Source organism: Asterias amurensis, chromosome 9, assembly GCF_032118995.1.
Source record: "Asterias amurensis chromosome 9, ASM3211899v1".
NCBI classification, from domain to species: Eukaryota; Metazoa; Echinodermata; class Asteroidea; order Forcipulatida; family Asteriidae; genus Asterias; species Asterias amurensis.
In genome coordinates, this window is record NC_092656.1 from 23,191,379 (window position 1) to 23,214,034 (window position 22,656).

The window sequence follows — 22,656 nt, forward strand, 5'->3', positions numbered from 1 at the left end:
CAGCATGAAACCTCACTTGGTAACGAGTAATGGGGAGAAGTTGATAGTATAAAACATTGTGAGAAACGGCTCCCTCTGAAGTGGAGTAGTTTTCAAAAAAGAAGTATTTTTCCACGAATTTGATTTAGAGACCTCAAGTATAGAACTTGAGGTCTCGAAATCAAGCATCTGAAAGCACACAACTTCGTGTGACAAGGGTGTGTTTTTCTTTCATAGTTATCTCGCAACTCCGACGACCAATCGAGCTCAAATTTTCACAGGTTTGTTATTTTTATGCATACGTTGAGATACATCAAGTGAGAAGACTGGTCTTTGACAATTACCAATAGTGTCCACTGGCTTTAAGTAAGGCAAAGTCGAGTAGGCATACGTGAACATGTTGTATAACATAGCTCTTTCCCGACCTTACTCGTTTAATATACTCGTTTATACAACACATTTTCGATTAACTGTGTTCATTTTTCGGCCTAATTGGTTCATACACCCCCAAAATAACCCTTTGTCGTATAAAGTAGCCTTGCCTGAGTTAAATAACAGATACATTGAAGGCTAACAAGTCAAAAGATTGTAAACATTGCATGCGTCAACAATGCGAATACTTATTTATCAACACTCCGTAGAATTATAAGAAATATATATTATAGGCTAAACAACAATTCATTTTTTCTGTGTAACGGTTCTGTATCACTTGGAACCTCTGCATGTATAAACCACCAAGATTTGTGGATTTCATCAGCTTGATTGGAAGTCGTGAAATCTTTTGGTAACAATAATATTAATACCAGTTTGGGAAGATCAAATTCAGGTAAGCAGTAACCCTGCCTGTCTCTGTCGACATAGCCTCAAAATCGCCAAGCGTCACCAATGACGTCACATCTCTGCTTCACTGTTAGTGTGGGACCTAATCAATTTATTTATAAGTTTGTTGGGTTGCTGTAGGAATTTGTGTACGTCAACATCACATATTTACCCAAAAGATACTGGGAAAAGCTTTCCCTGGTTGGACTGGATACAAGTCACTCTTAGGTCATTAAAAACAAAAGACACAAAACAACTTTCAAACGCGAATTGAAAGTTTCTTTCCTCGAATAGTAAATACGTCCATGACCAACGTTTTGCCTCTAGTCGTAGGTCGTTTGACTGTATTCACTCACAGGTCAATAACAATTTAGTCATAGCTCACGAGGTCCGTGTTTTAATGTCACGTCAAGTTGAGTCACGTATACAGTAGAGAACCTATAGAGGATTCGATGCGTGTATAGTCGAGTTGACTCACATACAAGCCTTTTTGTATGACTACGATTGCCAAGCTGACGTATAATGATTTCTGTGTATTGGAATTCATTCCAAAGTGTTTATTTCAAAGTGCGTTAACATCGGATGACCAGCAATAAGTCATGTTGAATCATACTTAGTTTCATGTTTTGAAAGAGTAAAGTTCGTCTCCACCATTTAATTTACCATACGACAAGCCTTTACTATGAGAACATTTCATCGAATCGGTTAATCACGATTTTTAAGGGGGGTCAAGGATACCTTTTATCGGCTTAGACTAGAGCAGTGTTTCAAGCTGTATATTGTTCTCAGAAGGATTTATACTGGTGTAAACTTGGCATAGTCAGTGAGCTTTCATACCAAAGATAATAATTGTCGTTTTTTAATCAATTACCTATTCTGTATTCTGCCTTAATAACATATTCCTCAAACATACTCCTCCAAAACAAATTCGCATTGAACACGCCCCTTTGTTAAACAAATCACTAGTTGTTATAGTTTCAAAATTCCGGGTGACTTGCGTATTTTTATATCAAAATAACTTTCAGTCTTTCCCTTCTACCACACCAAAAACTTGGCATAGTTTTTATTTGCTTTAGGTGATTTTTGTTCTATTTGATCTAAGAAAGCCAAAGCCACCTTTAGAACGATGAGATTATTTGAATAGAAACCATGGGCGGATGAAAACAGAACGCTGCGATGACCCCAATAATGCATGGTCAGCAAGCAGAATAGCTGGGTTTTGACACTCCACCCTGGCACTGACTGACCGGTCATGCATGAGTGACCATGTACCTGGGACTCACAAGGTTTTTATCCTATCATTGAACTATAAAAAAACGTCCATTAATTTGCAAAGAGCTGGGTATTGACCGAGCTACGCCCTCAGAGCCAAATTTCAGAGTGCTGCTTAAGCAGAAAATTCTGCTTAGCAATAGAAAATAAGAGGGCACCAATGACAATGCAAACTTTATAGAATTTCGGCTGATGAAGAACAGGGCATAATTTCATAGAACTGCTGAAGAAGAAACTGCTTAATAACAATCCCTGCTTGCGGCAATATCGTGCAGGATACCACTCACAAATTGTACATGTGACATGGTATTTTGGCTGGTAACCTTATTCTAATTAGCATAATGTGGTTGTGCTTAACTTGTTTCTTGTGCTTGAGCGTCGCTATGAATTTGGGATCAGTTTCTGTTAAGCAAGGTTTTCTGTGCTTGGCCACGCTCTGTAGCAATGGGCCCATGATGAACCAGTTTTGTTCTTTAATCACGTGGTTGCTGGGCGCCATTTTCGGTCACAAAGTTGCCACAACTCTCTCAATATAAAGGCTCTGATTATTTATGATTATAAATACCACAATGACTGATAAAGTTCACCGTTGCGGAAATAAACGATCCATGATACAAAAGAAACATAATACCCGTCCAAACATCCTGCAAAGTATACAACCTACAAAGGAAACCGGTGAAGCACATGGTTTAGCAGAATTGTCCATCAAAAAGACATATATGTGTCAATATTCAGATGAATTTGGCTAAGATAGTATTATTGTTTCCTTCAATCTGCAACAACGAAATCAGTATCAGTTTAGACAGGACATAGAGCAGGGCTCAATTTTGTTAAGCCTAAATAGTACAAACAATTGCTAAGCACAAAAAGTAATGCTTAGCAGAAATTATAGTTTAACAGCCATATTAACATTAAGTTTGTTTAGGTGTGACTGTGCTAAAGAATTGTGCTAAGCAATATTCTCTGCTTAACAGGTTCATGAAATTGGGCACTGGTGGTGACGACCCCCACATAACTCATAATCCGATTATGTTTGAAAACTAGTCAGTCATTTGGAGTGCTTGGGTTCAAGTCCACATCGTTCCCGTCTTTTGTCAACATCTCGTGATGTTATTTTTATGAATATAAAACTATATGCACGCACACAAAAACAAGTGGAGAAAAACATACCAGGTTTGAAATTGCAGTGTCCATGTGGTGGCCATGTAGCAATGAGGGCATTGCTTAGGTCAGCTTCTCTCTTTCGTGTCACTGTTGCGTCCACCGTCTTTGCCCTTTCTCCCCTGCTCCATTTCCTTTGCCTCTCAGCTCGGCTCAGCTCAGAAGACGTCCTCCCATACCCAGAGCTACAGAGACAACTAGGGTCTTCATCTTGCTGCTGGAAAACCTCTGAGCTACATTCAGAGTTATATGAGTAGTACCCACACGAAACCGACGAAACGTTCGAGGAGGGACCTTCCTGCTGTGTATTACAGTGTGTCTTTGCAGTGGGTCTTTTGGGCGTTGTTATCGTCTGATTTCCATGGTATTCTTGAGTTGTTGTAAAACTCACTGCAGTTTGAGGTTGTATAGTTGAGTCTTTTGATTGGATGGATTCAGCTGAGGTGACTTGATTGTCGTGGTAGGGTTGAACAGAGTAGCGCGTCCTTGCGCCTATCGTATAGGTCGGGCTGTCCGAAGGGGAAGCTTGTAGTCTCTTGCACGCGTCGCAGTCACTCGCTCTGCGGATGTCCACAGCATCTGGTCGAAAGCAGTCGTTACATTGGAACTGCTTGACAAGAGACGAACTCTCGTCCCTTTTGGAACCCTCTGTAACCGTTTGACTCCCGTGTGACGTGCCGGCTTGGTTGGCAAGTTGGACCGCACGGTGTTTTGGCCTAGTCTGTTGCCGTGACTTGGTCGAAGCTGCAAGAATGAATAACATTGTCACTAAACACTATCCTTCTGTGTTAAAAGCTCAAATTAAATCTTCCAAAACAGCAAATGGAACCATCCTTTGTATGTACAATGCATGTCTAACTGTTTAAATGACCACAACTACATAAGATCCGTCAGAAAAATCAAAAGAAAAAAAAACATTAAAAACTCTGAAGATGAAAAACATTTACGATAAAATATTGTTGTATCATCACAAAATAATAGTTCAAGTATAATAATATTCAGTTAAGACCAAGGTACTACAGCGCTATAATCTGGATAATTTGTTGGTGTCATTCTCTTTGTGGGTTTTATTTAATCGTTCGTATAGGTTAACGATCCTTGTTGTTAGGTATTTCGCATGTTCTTGTCCCTTCTTTTGCCAGCTAAGAACGCCCTCCAGAGGTAGCCCTAAAAGTAAAAAGTCATCCCCTTAAAAAATGTACCTTGTAGTTTGTTTCCCGGCAGGCTGAGAACACATCGTGGTGAGGCATTTTGGGCACACTTTCGATGACATTTAAACCTGTAAGAGAAATAGTTCAGAGTTCAGAGTTCATTGTTTTTCGATGAGTCAATTCCCAACAGTCTTGCATTTTTTGTTCTTAAAAATTACTAAATGCACGGCAGGCGAGAAGAAAAAACAACACAAAGACTTGGCAAAAGGGACTAGTTCCTGTCTTGTTTACGGTGTATTGTATAATGTCAGATTTGTTTTGAAATATTAACCTTAGAACAAAAGTTAACTTGTCTGATATTGTATTATCTATTTTTGGTGATGTTTGAAACCATAATTAGGTGTATGCCCAAGACTGCCCGAAGGTTTCACGACAGTCCTTAAAAAGTCATTATTGTTTTCATGATTACATGACATTTCAGACAATGTTTCTCTCTCCACAGAATTGGACGAAAATACATTTATATGATGGAAAACAAGTTATAGAACAAAGTATTCGTATCTTCTTGTCCCAGGCTAGTTGGGATTTAAGATAAAAAATAAGTCTGTAGTGTCAGGGTATATGTAGTTCTCCGCAGGGGCTAAAACGTGAGGGACCTACCCCGTTTAACCTATCTATTTCATACTGGGCATTTCACTCCCGTCTGCGCGTAGAAGCCTACAGTGGACCCTATGGGTGCTCCGTCTAATTATTATTACATATTTTGTATTTTGAGATCGGGTATGAAAGTAGGAGAGCGATGCGCTCCCATGGCAACTAAATCCCAGTCGATAGAAGGATTTTTGTTTTGATCCCAGTGGCTATTTATCCGATTGCATATACTGCAGAGCCTTAAAAAGGGTATGCCAATAATTTCATCTGCCGTGCAACTGGCAGTGCTAAAAGGTTCGCAATTAATTTGATGAATACCACACGTTAAAGGGGTTGTACAATATTTGTCGTGGGTGAATTTCACAAAGAGTGAAATGTACTGTGGACACTATAGGTAATTACTCAAAACAATTGTTATCATAAAAACTTGCTTGGTAACGAGCCATATAGAGAGCTGCGAGTATAAACCATTGTGACAAATGGCTCCCTTTGAAGTAACGTAGTTTTTGAGGAGTGTTATGCCATACACCAATACTCAAACTGAGGCTTGAGGGGTACTTATTGTGGCCACCATCTTGGTGTGAACGTCTATAATTGGTGCGTTCGTTTAGCTACCCTGGGTCGACCCCGGTCTGCCCGATGCGTTCGAATAGCATTCGAGGGGCTCACCCGGGTCAGCCCCCAGTGCCCTGCTTGTGGAGTGGGTCACTTGGGGGTGACCCGATGTGCATGAAAACACATCGAGAGGGCGAGGTGATCGTGGGTTTAGCTCTTGTCAGGGGCTCACCCGAGTGAGCAACGCAGAGTCGACCCAGGGAAGCTAAACGAACGCACCCATTATTAGTAGGTGCCTGCATCTTTCCCACTGTGGTCACAACACAATGGACATTACAAAACACCGGGTGCGTGACAACTTCTTCTAAATCGAGAGACAATTATGCAAATTGTATTTTTAAATCCAACAAATCATAGTATTAGTAACAAAGACCTTGAGATCGTTGTTAAGACATTATGTCTTCAGTAATGTTCAATGTTGACTTATTGTGTGTTTCGAAAACGGCGTAATTTCCGATTAAGAATTTCAAGATAAATATTAAAAGATACATTCCAGGATTAAGGATTTTTTTCTTTTCGTTCTGACACTTTTTGGTTATAAAAGAATAACTCCATCCGGGAATAAAACAATTGGGTTTTGTTTATCAATTATTATATTAAACACACACCATACGCCATGTCATTTAAGGTCACGCAAATCAATTGAAATTAGAATTGTTAATGTTCTCTGTATATTATAATTACGACGGCGTATTGTAGACCAAGAATCGGCAGACGTAAGTTCAGTTTCATTAATGCACATTCAAATCCATGCTTGTTTTCAACCTAGGGCTTCTTTGTAGCAGCTGTTGCATTTGATGTACATCCTTCATAATTCCAGGTTTATTCAGTCATTCTATTTAATTTAAAGACATTCAAGACGTCATGTTCACCATTCTTTGGCCAGCGTTGGCCAGCGTCTCTTACAACATCGAATAAACTCTACGGCCTTTAATGATTGAACACTGAGGTGCAGAACAGCCGAATTTGAACTACTCCTTTTGACGGGTGATTGCTGAATTAGGGGAGATATGTATGTACAAGATTTCCTTACCTGCAATCTTTACATCTCAGAGCCAGGAATAACATCGACTTCTTGCAATAATCACATCTCTTGTTTGTGACGATCTTTCTGGAATAACTGCAAGGGGATGAAACAGTGAAAGTAGTAAGGATTCGAAATATTTTCTTCAAAAACTGGGGTTTATTTTATTCAGTGAAACGGGAATTTGTTGGTCTTAAGCTATCATAAAGGATTAATTCAGCACAGTGTTCATGTTTTTGTGTGAGTAACACATGAAGTAACAAACCTGTCAAAACTGTTGTGTGAGTATCAGGAGACGATAGCTTAAAAAAACATGCACAGTTTTCAGCACAGACGCATTGTCTTTAATATTTTGGTTGTAAAAACAGAAATCGGCTGTTGCGTTTATGGTGGGTTTTTAGATACAGATTTCTTTGAACATGAATTCATTCCTTCAGGGGAAATATTTCATAGTGAAGGGGCTCTCGTATGAAGCTTTCAGCCTAAAAATTGGACAGTGTTTCTGTTCTTACCAATCCATGTGTATAATACCTTTAACTCATCTCTAACAAAAATGCATTGTGATTGAGGGGGTTTTCCCCGAGGCGAACCAAAATATTATTGTTGTCATTACAAATTATTATTACAATTCTAGAGCTTTCCCTTAATTTGTTTTTCACTCAAATTAACAATAAACAGTTCTTCATACACCGGGGGTGTAAGCCACCGTAAATAAACTTGAATGTAAAAGGAGACATTTCACGGAAGCATGACAGTAATGTTTTGGGGTAACGTCAAGGAAATTGCATAGCCCACGTTAAAACATGTTCACATGCATTTGAGTGATGTACAATAAAACGAATGGAAAGAAATTTTATAGGATTGCTTTTTATAATTATATAAAAACACAATTAAATGAAAATCTTTAAAATCATAAAAATCACTCAAATCACATAGATATTTAAATACATTGACAATTTATCACAGAGCAAAATAACTTATAGCTTGTAGGAATTAATTTGTAGTGTGCATTTTCATAACACATAATGCCCATATTGGCCTTATATGTTGCATATTATGTGCTTGTATATTATACCAATTTGGTAATCATTTCTAATAAACAATCACATATCCAGCGGTTTGTCCACAACACCACTCAGGTATAAACTGCACCTGTAAATAAACATCAACAAATTTGGTAACCCATCATCACACACACACCACACGAACTTCTGAAATCATTCAACACAAAGAAAACACAGGCAATGCGCTTCTTCAAATCACACAATACGATTCCCAGGGTTGCAGCTTATGCCGGCCAGCCGGCCGGGCGACACGGTCGGGCAAATTCTCAAAACAGCCAACCCCCAAATTTGGTCAGTTCGTTAGACATGGCCCTAATTTTTAAAGGCTGATATTTACCAGTGTTTAGCTTTGACGATGAAGTTCCTGGTATTCCTTGTGATAACGTCCATGACTGCTGTTAAATCGGAGGGATGAAGGGCTGAAATATCTCCGTTGTGCATTCATAAGAAATGCTCTTGAACGAAGAAGGTTCTTGTAGACTTTTTGAACACCGTTAACCTCTCACTGCCCCCGGACACATGTAACACACGCACTCCACGCGTACACGGACAGCCCAGACAATGACCAACATTTCACAAAACCCATCCAAGTGAGGCACGCGAGTGGGCGGAGCCAACGGTTCCACTGTCTAGCCAATCAGCACGCGCCGTCAAGCAGCTGCCTGACTACACATCAATTACGTGACTGGCTCGTTGCCAGTCACGTGTGGTCGCGTGCTGGGCTTTTTGTTTTGGGTTGATAAAGCATAAGCTAGACATTGTACAGAAAACCTCGTCAGAAAGAGATCTTCTTGTACGTGGTGATCGACTCTGACTGGGAGCAAAAGGTTTAACAAGGGACTCAGTTTTACCAGAACTGGGTGCCCCCTATAATCTAGGCAAAGGGTAATGATTTCCACGAATCATTCTTGATAAGTTAGACCTTGGTCGCCATTTTCATTACTGCCAGACCATCCCATTTCAAAGTATTCCTTATGAAAACATGCATTCATAGTTGGGCCTATTTGAGAATTTACCCTACCCTAGTTTTGACTTTAAAAATTTAAACATTCTGCTTAGTAGCCTTTTAAACAAGTTGGTACTATCCTACGCAGAAACAACAAACAAAGAGTTTTCCACAAACAAAGCGTGGTGAAAACTACACGTCATTCTCTACAGATTGAGGAGGAACTTTGTGAAGAAACCCTCGCTAGTCCCCATTTTATTTCCCGGAAGCCAAAGGAAAGTGAGACATTTAGCACAAGGAATCCCAGTTGATAATAATCAGTCATCGTCTATCTGATAATGCTTATGGGCGCCGTGGAAATAATTGGATATAGAAATCGATTCTTCCTTTTTTTTCGGGAGTTTTCATAGGTCTACTTTAAAAACTGCATAACCAGGGGCCCCCATGACTAGCCGTATAATAATGTTGAGACGATTCTATATTTAAAATGGTGAAAAAAGGGACAGACGGTGTTATAGGCTGCCCTAGATTCACTTCTGACGTACCTACCGCGTTAACAGATGTTATGGACATTAAGTAATTTAACTTCTAACAATTTAAAATGATTATTCCCAAATCAAACCCTTACAAGAATTTGTTGACTATTTCAGACCAATCATGTTCACAGAAAAGTCACAAATATCTGACAGCTATATTTACAGCATAGGTTTCTACACCTCAAACTTGCAGCTTTGTCGGGTCTACTGAAAAATACCCTCAAATAGCAGCTACTGATGCAAATACACACAGAATCAGTTTGTTAAGATTCTGACGTTTACGTGAATGGTACAAAACATTCGGGAGCTGAGCTATTTTCAAACTTCCATGAGTACTTTCGTTTTAATACAAAAAAAAGAACTGCATTGTCCCCTCGATAGAATTTTTCTGTCAAAACAGAGACAAGATCCGCCATAAATAGTAAAAAATGTAATTGTAGACATATCGGTGGTGGGTGTGAGGCCCTTAAAGATATTGTATAACAGCTGACCAAATAGTATTCGCTCCAAACACATGTCGACACGGTGCATGTTTTATCAATAATCAGTGTGTTACTTTACAGCACTGCAAGTATCAGTAAAGGATGTGACCATGTTGACCAAGCTATTGATTTAGAGTATGCAAAGCATGTACATGTATGATGTTCAACTTTATTTTAAAGACACTGGACACCTTTAGTAATTGTCAAAGACCAGCCTACTGGACACCTTTGGTAATTGTCAAAAACCAGTCTTCTTACTTTTGGTGTATCTCAACATATGCATAACATAACAAACCTTTAAAAATTTAAACTCAATCGGTCGTCGAAGTTGCGAGATAATAATGAAAGAAAATACACCCTCGTCACACAAAGTTGTGTGCTTTCAGATGCTTGATTTCGAGATCTCAAAATCTAATTCTGAGGTCTCACAATCAAATTCGTGGAACTTACTTCTTTCTCTAAAAATACGTTACTTCAGAGGGAGCCGTTTCTCACAGTGTTGTATACTTACAACCTCTCCCCATTACTCATTACCAAGGTTTTATGGCAATAATTATTTTGAGTAATTACCAATAGTGTCCACTGCCTTTAAAATCTGCATTTGAAGATGAATCAAGGAGGGAAGGCCCTACTCTGTTTTACTTCATTTTCTGCCACCATTTTCCAAAGAAAACACAAAACATGAACATTGAACCTTTGTGTTTTTACACTTGGCAAGAAATCAACGTGTAAAGGTATAGCATTGTTCAGTTTTAAAGGCCTATACGTGTAAACAAAACCCTTCAAAGCAAAGTCATTGTTGAATTGGCATATGGGACCCATAAGGTGTACTGTAATCCAAAACCAATAATAGCTTTAAGGTATTCCACTATGCAAATTCCCTTGATTCGCTGTTTGTATGAGCTATAGCACAGGCCAAATATTTCTTGTTCTCAAAAACATTGGAAATGATATTTAAGCAAAGGCTTTGCTCCAAGTGACAAGAGGTTTTCTTCACAAGTGATATAAGTGATACCTATTTGACTTTTGGAATTGGGTGAGTGAGATATGACGCTCGGTCATGAACTATGACTGACAACGTTGCTGTATATAATTATGCTTATCTTTTGTATACATTATGACAGTGTGCCGATAATAAACGTATATGCTTGCCAAGAGTAATATACAAACATTATAAATCATGTTGTAAAATGAGACCTTTTTTTTCTTATGAAGTACAACTACCATCTGCCGCCACGTGAAGTTTGTGGAATGGATGAATTTACATGAGGTTGTACATGAACTACGGAATTCGTGTTTTTCCCAAATTTACTTGTGTATTGCGTAATAATATGGAAAACATTTATATTTCATCACTTCAAGTTATTTATTTCCATTCCAAAATATAACCAAAACAACAATTAAACAACCTATATAGTTGAGGAGAATTGGAAATGGGGGCATAAGTAGAAGAGTCACTTGTTGTTAGGCATGCCCAGACAGACCAGACAGTGATGTTTGTGGAAAACACAAATGGACTAACATGTACATGATATTTAACTAATACAGAATAAACTCTATGCGAACTTAGCAGTGGACACTATTGGTAATCACTCAAAATAATTATTAGCATAAAACCTTTCTTGGTGACGAGTAATGGGGAGAGGTTGATGGTATCAAACATTGTGAGAAACGGCTCCCTCTGAAGTGCCATAGTTTTCGAGAAAGAAGTAATTTTCCACGAATTGATTTCGAGACCTTAGATTTAGAACTTGCGGTCTCGAAATCAACCATCTAAACGCACACAACTTCGTGTGACAAGGGTGTTTTTTCATTCATTATTATCTCGCAACTTCGACAACCGAATGAGCTCAAATTTTCAAAGGTTTGTTATTTTATGCATTATTATGTTGAGATACACCAACTGTGAAAGCTAGTCTTTGACAATTACCAATAGTGTCCACTGTCTTAAAGTGATGTCAAAGGGATGCGACTTAAAACAATACACAGGATTGAGCGTAGGAGTTCCATTAACATTGACAAGTTTAATAATGTAAACCGTTTTTGTATACGCAGAAGTATAGATGACTGTTCATTTACTATTAAGTATAGGTGGTCAACAAAATTTTAGGTGGCATTGTCATCTGCACCGTACATTAACGTTCATCGATATTCACATAGGGCCGATGTGTTTTTACACTAGTCGCTTTCAGCATGCACTAAATCCTTGGAAGAGCTATACTTGATTGACAACATTCCATTTATTGTGAAAATTGTCTTATATAACAATAGCCAAGCCATGCAAACACGTGGACACAACTTTCCTTAAGTATGCGGCTTAAGTCTTTCTTTCAGAATTTCACAATAGACCCGGGAGGTTTGTCGCGTGCCACCTGTCCTGTGTTGCAGCTTGCTGATTGGACAGTTAGTAGTCACACAAATTACGCCTCGTTGATTGGTTTAAGTCTCGTTCGTGTATCCAGGTACCATTCAGGTACAACGTGTAACAAGATGCTGGTACGTACAATAGATTGGTTACAGATAGGTGTACTCGAATAGGATTACTATTATAATGTCGGCAAAATATTTATTGTCCGAGTCATACAACATGTATAGCTAAATATTCTCAAATTTGTGTTTTTCAGTTTATGACCCAATTCACCCGAGTGCATCATCAGAACATGCGTGGTCGTGTCATGTGAATACACTCCCCCGTGTGTTATACGGTGTTATTAGTGCACAATGCGGAATATTGGCAACGAACGCGTGGCGTGAACACTTTGAGAAGTGTAATTTGCCTCCCAAAATGGCGAGCGCGGAAGAGCACCGGTGAAGTAATAGCGCAATGGGTCAAAAGTTGAACATAGACATGTTTCCAAGTCCCCAAGGCTCGTTTACCCGCATACATCTTGTGGTCATTTTATTGTCTGTATGTTGTCTGTCATTAGGTCGTCAGGGCTCAAAATATGTGCTTCACCTAAAACTCAATTGGCTAAAGGTTAACGCATCCTCCATAACAACATTACCATCAAATTTGCAGATTTTTTGTATACATTTTCAACGGTAATTGGTGTACATTGACAGCATTTATTTAACATTTACCAGCAACTCTTCTAATACACTAAGCCTACTTTACATCAACCTCCCAACAGACATTAGTCTAGGTCAGTGCTTATTTGTAAACGCACTTGAATAATTCAACAGTACATATTCAATGAGCCCTATACCATACAATTGCCAGAATGTCCAGAGGAAAATATGTAGACTTGAAACTATGTTTTTAAACTCCGAGGTTTAGGAAATAATTTGGATGGGAATATTGATTTCTTTTCGAAGCCTTTTATTTCTAAGAACCTGGTATGAAACCGCATGAGGTTGTTTCTGGAAAGGAACATGGCTATTAGGCACTCTAGGGGAAAAGGTTCATATTAGGACAACATCTTAGGGGGAAAAAATGGAAAACACAGACAATTTAAGAAGGCATCATACAATAGACTTGCCTTAGGTGATTCTGTCATTCTACACGTCTGGTTATTTTTAGAAAGTTTATTTTCAAACATTCAATTGTTGACGTGAAATAGACCTGTACAAGTCGCACAATCAAGTCCATTCTTTGTATCTCTCTAGTTAATTTACATGCCAAAGACCCTCGATATTCGGCGAATAGACCGGGAAGCGAAAATAGATTTTCGGAAATAAAGCAAACAAAAAATTGCACTGTGGTGATGAAGTTGGGTGCGAGCGCGTATCACACACGAAACACAACCCGGAAATGCTGCTTGCTATTCAAGGTGTGGTGGTTTAAAAGGTTTATCAGCGCTGCCCATCGTATCTTGGTTTCGAGATTCCGATTGCTTATCTCAACAGCCTTCTTGACCCCACGGTTGCACTTTTTGTTTGAATTGAGAGGAATCATCAGAAATCCTGGAAATCGCGCCTTCAAAACCATAACGCATTAGCAACACAATGTGCTATATAATTGGATATCATTCGATCAGAAAAGAAAGTTCATTGCTTTTGTCGTATCATAATGGACGCATTGATGAGACGCTCGCATAACATTGTGAGTTCCAGGAATGCTTAATTTATTAATTTTCGCCAACCTCGACAAGTACGTTACCTGCATAGTTTGCTTTGGTAGATGATATCCAATCACTAACAATGGTATTGGTTTATATAATCTCTATAAAAATGTAAGTAATAGGCTATTTGCTTTGGTGTGTTTGTAGGCCTACTGGTAATTCCTCGAAAATTGCAATCACCTTTCGCTACCCCTCTGCAACCTGTTTGTGTATACGTTCTTTGTTCTTGTGGGGTTTTGATACATTGCATGGTGAGTTGAGGTATCAGTGCACATTATGTCTGCAGTACCAGTGTGTAATATTTTTATACAACTTTGATGTGCATTTTTTTTTATTAAAAAACTTGTCCAGATATTCATATGTGAGTTATAAAGGCAGTGGACACTATTGGTAATTACTCAAAATAATTATTAGCACGAAACCTTACTTGGTAGCGAGTAATGGAGAGCTGTTGGTGTTATAAAACATTGTGAGAAACGGCTCCCTCTGAAGTGACGTAGTTTTCGAGAAAGAAGTAATTTTCCTCGAATTTGATTTCGAGACCTCAAGTTTAGAATTTGAGCTCTCGAAATCAAGCATCTGAATGCACACAACTTCGTGTGACAAGGGTGTTTTTTCTTTTATTATTATCTCGCAACTTCGACGACCGATTGAGCACAAATTTTCACAGGTTTGTTATTTTATGTATATGTTGAGATACGTCAAGTGAGGAGACTGGTCTTTGATAATTACCAATAGTGTCCACTGTCTTTAACGTCTGAAAATTATTGATGAGTTTTCTGTTACGTCTGCGAACAATGCAAAATGCACATGCACTATTATGCGGCAATGACGGTCAATATAACACACATTGTATGGGCGTAGTTCCTGCGACCCAATTATTTTTAGATAACACGATTACTATCGTACGCCCATCATAAGCATCAATTCCACTGGGGTAAAGTTTAAGTACACACACCCACAGTGGGGCCAGGTGGTGTGCTAATGGGATTTTCCCCTTTTTACTAGAGTTATCATTACATACACAATGTTGACTGGAATGGCAAAAGGAAACGATACTGACGAAAAAATAATGTGAGTTAAGTTCCGCTTCGCAAGCTTCCCTTTTCAGAGAATGGTGATATTAAACCTTTTGCTTGCGAGATAAACAGTTAGATTTGTCGTGAAAGTCATAGTTATTGTTGATAAAAGTAGGTGTGGACGACAAATCTCACAATGATTGTTGTGGAAAAGGCCCGTCACTGATTACTGTGTTTGTTGTGTAGGCTCACCGGTAGTTGGGTAAAATCCCTAACTGTTCCGTGTCCAGATCCTCGTTGGCGCTGTACTGGGACTTTTGCGTCATTGCCCGGAAAGCGTATAAACAATCTTTGCATGACACTGTTAGATTTGGGTAAATTTGTCGACGGCCTACATCCAAACCAAACGGTGCCCGATGATAATAATTATTTTGAGTAATTACCAAGTGTCCAAAGCCTTTAACAATACTAATGAAGTTTGACCTCTCATTGGGTTACGATATGATGTTGTGCACAGCAATGACTATTCAAACAAAATAACTAAGCAAACCTTTTTATCAGAATAAAGAGCTTTGGCGACTAATAAAAAATTTATAAAGGTGTGAATGTAACATCGCAACAACAGAAAATGGTCAAACACTGGGTCTGTTTCCCGGAGAAGAGGAAGGGCAAAAAGACCATGGGTGAATGACACAAGGGCAAGCTGCATCCGCTGATGGGGAACCCATGGATTGTAAATGGACCTTCCCCCACCAAAATAAATATGCAAATTGAACAACGCACGTTCGGTGAACAAAATGAGGGTACCCAATTGATCTCTATTTTATTAGAGGTCAATGGGGTAAGCCTATACACCGAGCGTTTTGTGTAATAGCGCCTGGTGCAATGATCTCTCATAGTAGAGGTCATTGGTGAAGGTCTACATCGCGCGTACAATGATCGCTATGTGGGCTGGGCCCAATTTCATAAAGCCTGTAAGCACAAGAATTTGCTTAGCTTGATATTTCTTCCTCGATAAAAACAGGGTTACCAACCAAATTTCCACGTGATTTTCAGGATTTAGCAAACAGCATTTGAATACCAGTATCAAGCAATATGCAACAAATGAACATTTGGTTGGTAATCCGTTTTTATCAAGGAAGAATTTTCATGCTAAGCAAATGTCTGTGCTTACGGGCTTTTATGACATTGAGCCCTGGTGGTGGCGTGATGCATACGAGAACAGCCAGGTTAAAACAAATGAATAAAAAACACAATGGTATAGGCACACGACTAAAGCCACTCACATAATGATCTTACAACAATAGCCTAAATAGTTGGGTATCATTTATCGAACTAAGACAAAGCGTGAACTCATTGTGAAACAAAGCCATTGTCATACCAACACGATCTGCTTTTATGACAATAGTCTACCCCATATTGGATGGATAATTCAATATTAGATTGCAAGCGTGTACTCAAAATACATATAACCCGTGTCAGTGTCACCGTGTGTAGCCGTCTATTAATAACAATTTGAAAATTGATTATTCCAAATCAAGAGGGAGGATAAAACCTGACCTCGATGTCCCAGCTTTTAACGAAACTGATACCTCGTCAATGAAATACAGGCCTTAAAGGCACTGCAAATCTTTTAGGAACTGTAAAAGACCAGTATTCTCACTTGGTGAATCCCAACATATGCATAAAATAACAAACCTGTGAACATTTTAACTGACATTGGTCGTCGACGTTGCGAGAGCATAATGAAAGAAAGAAAAAACATTGTCGTAAAGTTGTGTGCTTTCAGATGCCTTGAATTCGAGACCTCAGCTGAGGTCTCGAATTCAAATCAAATATTTTAGTGAGAAATTAATTGTTTAAAAAAAAAACTATACGTCACTTCAGAGGGAGCCGTTTCTCACAATGTTGTATTCTGTCATTAGCTCTCCATTGCTCGTTACCATAAATTATTACGCTTACAATTATTTTGAGTAATTACCAATAGCGTCCACAGTGCCTTTAAAGTCTGAGACAACGGTCGGAGTACACCACCACCACGCAATACCAACAGATGGTCACTTACAAACTTCTACTATAAGTTCAATCTGCGGTCAGTATTTTATAACTACTACAAAATAAATACTGGACCTTGAATATTTGCCACTCATCTTCGTTTGTGTTTATTTTATCTTATTTACTTTCTTTCTAAAGATAGGCTCGTAGAGTTCAATTTTAAGGCTGTGAAGAGAGGAATGACTACTAGGTCATTATTCTATAACTACAAAATAAGCAATGAAACTGGAATATTATTGCCAACCCATCTTCGCGTACGCTTATATTATCTTATTTTATTTTTGTCTAACGATAGTAGAGTTCAATTATGTTTAGATTGTAAAGAGTAGGATGACCAAGGCCAAGTTGACTGATCATCAACTCAGTCTAATCTACACAATGAAGGCAGAGGTATGGGTATTCAATAAGTTTATCAAATGTTCGTGGACTTTTTAAAATTTAGATAAAAGTGCATGGGTAGCGATTGTACTTCCAGTTTACTGCAAGGGTACAATCCGGGTTTATTGTTAAAGCCGTTTCAGATGACACCAACCATAATGCCAGTGTATCTAGTCTTCTAATTCTAAGCATTTATAGCAATAAAATGTTCAAATGATCGTACAAAACATACATTAACCCATATTACTAGAACTCCCTCCCCCCCTCACCCCTTACTCGAGAAGGAAAGAAAGTAAAAAGACAAGCGTTTGGTTTTGCAAAAACCAACAGACGCAGTTCAAGATTGGCGAATTTGGTGATACAATAAGGGTTGTGAATGTGATGGATTCAGTCCCGAGTTTCCAATGTAAACGCTGTGAAATACAAAAGGGCTTATGTAGAGAAGTTTCAGACCTCTGTCTTAGTTTGTTCCTGTGGGCCCTGGATAGCAAAGAACTGAGACTATCAAAAAATTAGAATATGGAACAGTCATTCAATTCCCACGGTTTCCCGCAGAAACTCGTGTTAACCTTGGTCATCTAAAACGATAGCCTCGCAGTGACCTCGGTGTAGCCTTCTTCCCCAGCCGTATTCCTAAATCCTTGCATATGCTGACGTATTGCAGCAACCTCTCAATGGTCAATAGTGTATGGCATCATCCCTTTGTTCAAAACACTCCCTTTTGTTATCGGCCAGCTGGTCGCAGTTTAATGATGTCGCTGGGGAGAGGTTGGCCGTCGCTTGGCAACGTGGGTCATCGCCTTCGCTGGATGTTTTAAGGCGGGTTGGGATGAGATTGGCTTGGGTATATCATGGCTTGATGGGAACAAGCCCACAAGACGATTTTGTTCATTATTTGGAGTCTGGTTTCAGGAAAAAGCCTGCATTATCGGTATCACTAAAGTAAGCGGATTTATTCGAATTCAATATATTGCTGCAAACATGTAGTCCATGTTCCTCTGATCTCCCGGATATATAACAAATAAGGGAAAAGGGAACAAAAGTATAGATAAATATCTATATATAGTAGATATACAAATGCATGTAAAGAGTAAAAATGCTGTTCAAGACAGTGCTCACACCACGTATTTTGTATAAAATAAATACAATTCTGAGAAATGCAGTGTCATTCACCTTGGTGATTGTTGTATTGTTCTTTAAAAATATTTTATCTAGAAATTTAAAGTACATGTACTGCATATAAGACAAGTTTCTTTACTTTATGTGACGACCCAACATATACATGAACAAACCTGTGAAAATTTAATCTCAATCGGCCATAGTCACCAGAAAATAGTGGAATTATTTTTTTCTCAATATTCAAACATCGAATTTTGGTCTTGCTATAGATCAAAACTATAGTTGTTTACTCATTTCTTTCAAAAATTTTAGCATTTTAATCGACAATATTTTTAGGGTCTTTCTGTGAACTTTTATACCATATTGTGCAAATCTGTGATCATTAATTTTAGTCAACGTTACCAACACCTTCTTGCTTAAGCTATGTTTATGCTAGGAACTTGGCTAATGGTAAATGTGTACACATTGGTGGTTGTAAGATTTCAAATCACCAGAAATTACTAGCTATATAAATATAACATATGAGTCTCCAAATTATTAGAATTGCAGCTAGAATGTTACCTCTAGTAAAATACGTCCAAACTGTATTTCTAAATAATAATTGGTTGAATTCTCAACGTTCACCGAATAAAACATACAGAAATACGAGTAGGCACTATAACTATCACATAAAATACAAAATAGGCTATGTACGGATGCTGTATGTCTAGCTAAAACATCATAGGTCTATGCATAATTCACAGGAATACTTTGACTCCGTCTGCTTGCATGGCCTCATATAAATTAAATTCACATTTCTTTGTAGAAGGGCAATTGTAAACCTGCAGATGCTAAGCAAACCGAATGAGTTGAAAGAATAAATGGTTTGGTTTACTGAACATTTAAAGCTACACTAAAGCCACATCATGCTTCAGTTATTGCTCATCATAACCGAGTTTTATCAATGAGATTTATGTTTAGGATTTATGCAACTCCACGGGTAGGCCTTCCTAGGCAATAAGTCGCCAATTGAATCTAACATGCAGAGTTTTTTCAATATGCACTAATTATGAACGATCCCTACCAATGACTAGGTAAATTATTTCTTAATTGAAAAAATATATATATATTGTCTCTAACATATATTTTTGCAGCCAGTAGTGTGAGTTATTTTCATAAATAGACCACGCGAGATCCCCAGCATCTAACTCGTTCCTGGGTGGCACAGTGGGTACTTGGTGGTTTTAAAGCGCCGTCATTTTTTTTAAACAAAGAACAAGGCCTGGCCCTTAAGTGTGGATTTTCTTTTTCAGTTTCAGCGAAGAATCGACCCTACACAGATACCGCAGTATACGTGAACCGTTGGGTATATACGCCCAACCATAATCCATACAATTACGGGTGGTAATAGAATCTAGCGACACAGGCGCGTGTGACACAGAGACCTTCCAGGCACGAGCAAATACCCAGGGTAGCTGCATATGGGCCTACACTGTTATGTAAATAAGCTCATTATTATGCACACCACGTGGGCGTGGTTTGCATTGTGAACACGCGTGTTTGGTTACTAATTATGCAAACGCGGTTGGTTTTCGTTGAATGCGTAAAGTTCGGGACAAAATATGAAATGACCATTGGGAGAAAACGTTAGACTTCACATTTTTTGTTAGAGTAAAACCGCATCTTTAAATAAATACACTTATAATTTCCCCCGCCGCAACTGTGTACTATTTGACCGCGTTTTAGACTAAACTTTCGGCTTTATTTACAAAGAAAAGATGTGTGTATGAGAGACGATAAAATAACGCAGTGCCTTTGTAAATAGGGAAGTGCATAAAATGAAAAGGAAACCATTTTTGTAAATTTGTCGTTCTACATTAAAAGCAATTAATACAAATCTGGATTGTGCACATGCCAACGCAACGTGAATTGATATTTATATTATAATTTTATCATAGAGAGCATGATATGTTCTTCAAATTTATTTAATCGTCAAAGAACAATCTTCTCACTTGGTGTTTCTCAACATATGCATAAAATAACAAACCTGTGAAAATTTGAGCTCAATTGGTCGTCGGAGTTGAGAGATAACTACGAAAGAAAAAACACCCTTGTCACACGAAGTTGTGTGCTTTAATATGCTTGATTCCGAGACCTTAAATTTTAAACTTGAGGTCTCGAAATCAAATTCGTGAAAAATTACTTCTTTCCCGAAAACTACGTCACTTGAGAGGGAGCCGTTTCTTACAATGTTTTGTACTAGCAACCTCTCCCCCATTCCTCGCTACCATGAAGTAACCATGAATATTCCAATGGGAACACCATGACATACATAAATACGAAGTATAAATATAATATCATATGGGGCAACAAGAAGCAACTAATAAATTGAAATAATACCAAAAGTATAATATTGTGCAAAATAACGATATAAGCTAAGTGAACGTCAGCATTTCTAATGCGCCAACGAATTCATTAACAACCATTTTATAATTGTCCTGGTTTATTATTTCATTGGTTGATTTCAATGATCCTCAACAGTGGGATGTTTTATGTTGCTGATATCACTGAGTTCACTGATCTTTATAGCATTAAGTGGTTCCTATACGTTGACTTATATCATTAAATAGAAATGATTTCCCCCTTTATCTGCTGCAATCCAATTTGAATACTGGAACACTATGGTCTAGTCAGTGGAATTTCGGTCAAGTACCAGGCATAATCATGTAATGCGTTCATTCGATTACGTTCAACCCAATCCTCCAGACAGAATATAGACTCGTCTTGCAGTCCCTACAGCAGTTTTAACCATTTACCTTGTGCATATTTGCACGAGCAGTCTGGCGTTGCTTTACCCTTATACGACTGAGGTCAAAGTCTAATCCATTTGCGGGCAGCCCGTGAAAAGTGCGCGATCTTCTTTCAGGAACGCAATTATTTCGAGAGAGGTCGGTCAATGAGACGAGGTGTCAAGAAATTAACATGAACAAAAATGCCAGACTGCGTTCCTCTTTGGAGAGAGAGAACTGCATAAGCACCGTATGAGAATACTAAGGGGCCATGAACATTATACGGGCCATTATACTTTGGTTGATCATCTACGAAAACCTTTTGAGAAGAATAAATATTCCTTTGTAGCAGACAACAGGAAAACCATCAGACAAGAACCTATCCATGGAGGCTTTTTTATTCATTTATTTTGTTTGTTTAATGTGTATGTATTATTAATGAAAGGCAGTGGACAATACAGGTAATTACTCAAACTAATTATTCGCATAAAACCTTACTTGGCAACGAGTAATTGGGAGAGGTTGGTAGAATAACACATTGTGAGAAACGGCTCCCTCTAAAGTGGAGCACTTTTCGAGAAAGAAGTAATTTTCCACGATTTTGATTTCGAGACCTCAGATTTAGAATTTGAGGTCTCGAAATCAAGCATCTGAAAGCACACAACTTCGTGTGACAAGGGTGTTTTTTTCTCTCACTATTATCTCGCATCTTCGACGACCAAATTGAGCTCAAATTTTCACAGGTTTGTAATTTTATGCATATGTTGAGATACACCAACTGTGAAGGCTAGTCTTTGACAATTATTAAAAGTGTCCAGTGTCTTTAACTTCAGCTTAATAATATATTGTTCTTCCAAGGTGATAACAGAAAAATAACATCATTGACAACGGGGTGTTAAAAAGATCAATATTTATCAGATGTCTGTATTGTGACGTGCCAGATAAAGGTTGGCAGATCTTTTTTCGAAGGTAGTAGTCTGTTCCCCTGTTTTACTGTGGGTTAGAAACCGTTGTCGATGCACATGAACTATTTTGTAGGGGGCAGGGAATCTTCATTGGGACAACAACATGATGAAGTTTAACGCCCTGTAGATTCTAAATATTCTGACGTCACGGCCCTGGGGTTTGTCAACCAAGCGCTAAGCAAACCATGGGAGAGCATCAGTGCAAAGCAAATAGCATTTTTAAAAATAGAAACGAGTGTCAAGAAATAGAACATCGTTTACGTACTAAACCTCGACCCCCCCCCCCCCCGCAAAAAATAAATAAAATAAAAAACACATATACATATAGACCCCAAAACAAAAACACCAACAACACGAACAACGTAACTGGACTGCAAATCTAAACTTGGGAAATAATAACGTACATTTGTAATCCCGATGTAGCCCTATACAGAGACACAAACTACTTTCACAAAAATACAAGTCAAGTTTACATTATAATCCAGCGAAAAATAATTTATCATTTACTGTTCAAATACACTGCTCAATGTGGGCGTAAAGTCAATACAAAATCAAATTGTATATTAAATACACTTTAAGACACTGGACACT

General features: G+C 38.3%; 1 protein-coding gene across 2 annotated transcripts in view; it reads right to left on the reverse strand.

The window, feature by feature from the left end:
- LOC139942083 (uncharacterized) overlaps window positions 1-22,656 on the reverse strand; it is a 39,366-nt gene that overhangs the window by 12,102 nt on the left and 4,608 nt on the right. Inside the window, exons 1-4 of one of the 2 annotated variants that reach the window (XM_071938775.1) lie at window positions 8,074-8,273; window positions 6,682-6,768; window positions 4,434-4,510; window positions 3,241-3,975 (exon numbers count right to left, since the gene is read on the reverse strand). In XM_071938775.1, the coding sequence (XP_071794876.1) occupies window positions 3,241-3,975; window positions 4,434-4,510; window positions 6,682-6,768; window positions 8,074-8,177 (1,003 nt within the window). In that variant the 5' untranslated portion in view covers window positions 8,178-8,273. Of the gene's footprint in view, window positions 1-3,240; window positions 3,976-4,433; window positions 4,511-6,681; window positions 6,769-8,073; window positions 8,274-22,656 lie in introns of those variants that run through there. The other variant, XM_071938776.1, reaches the window with a different exon arrangement.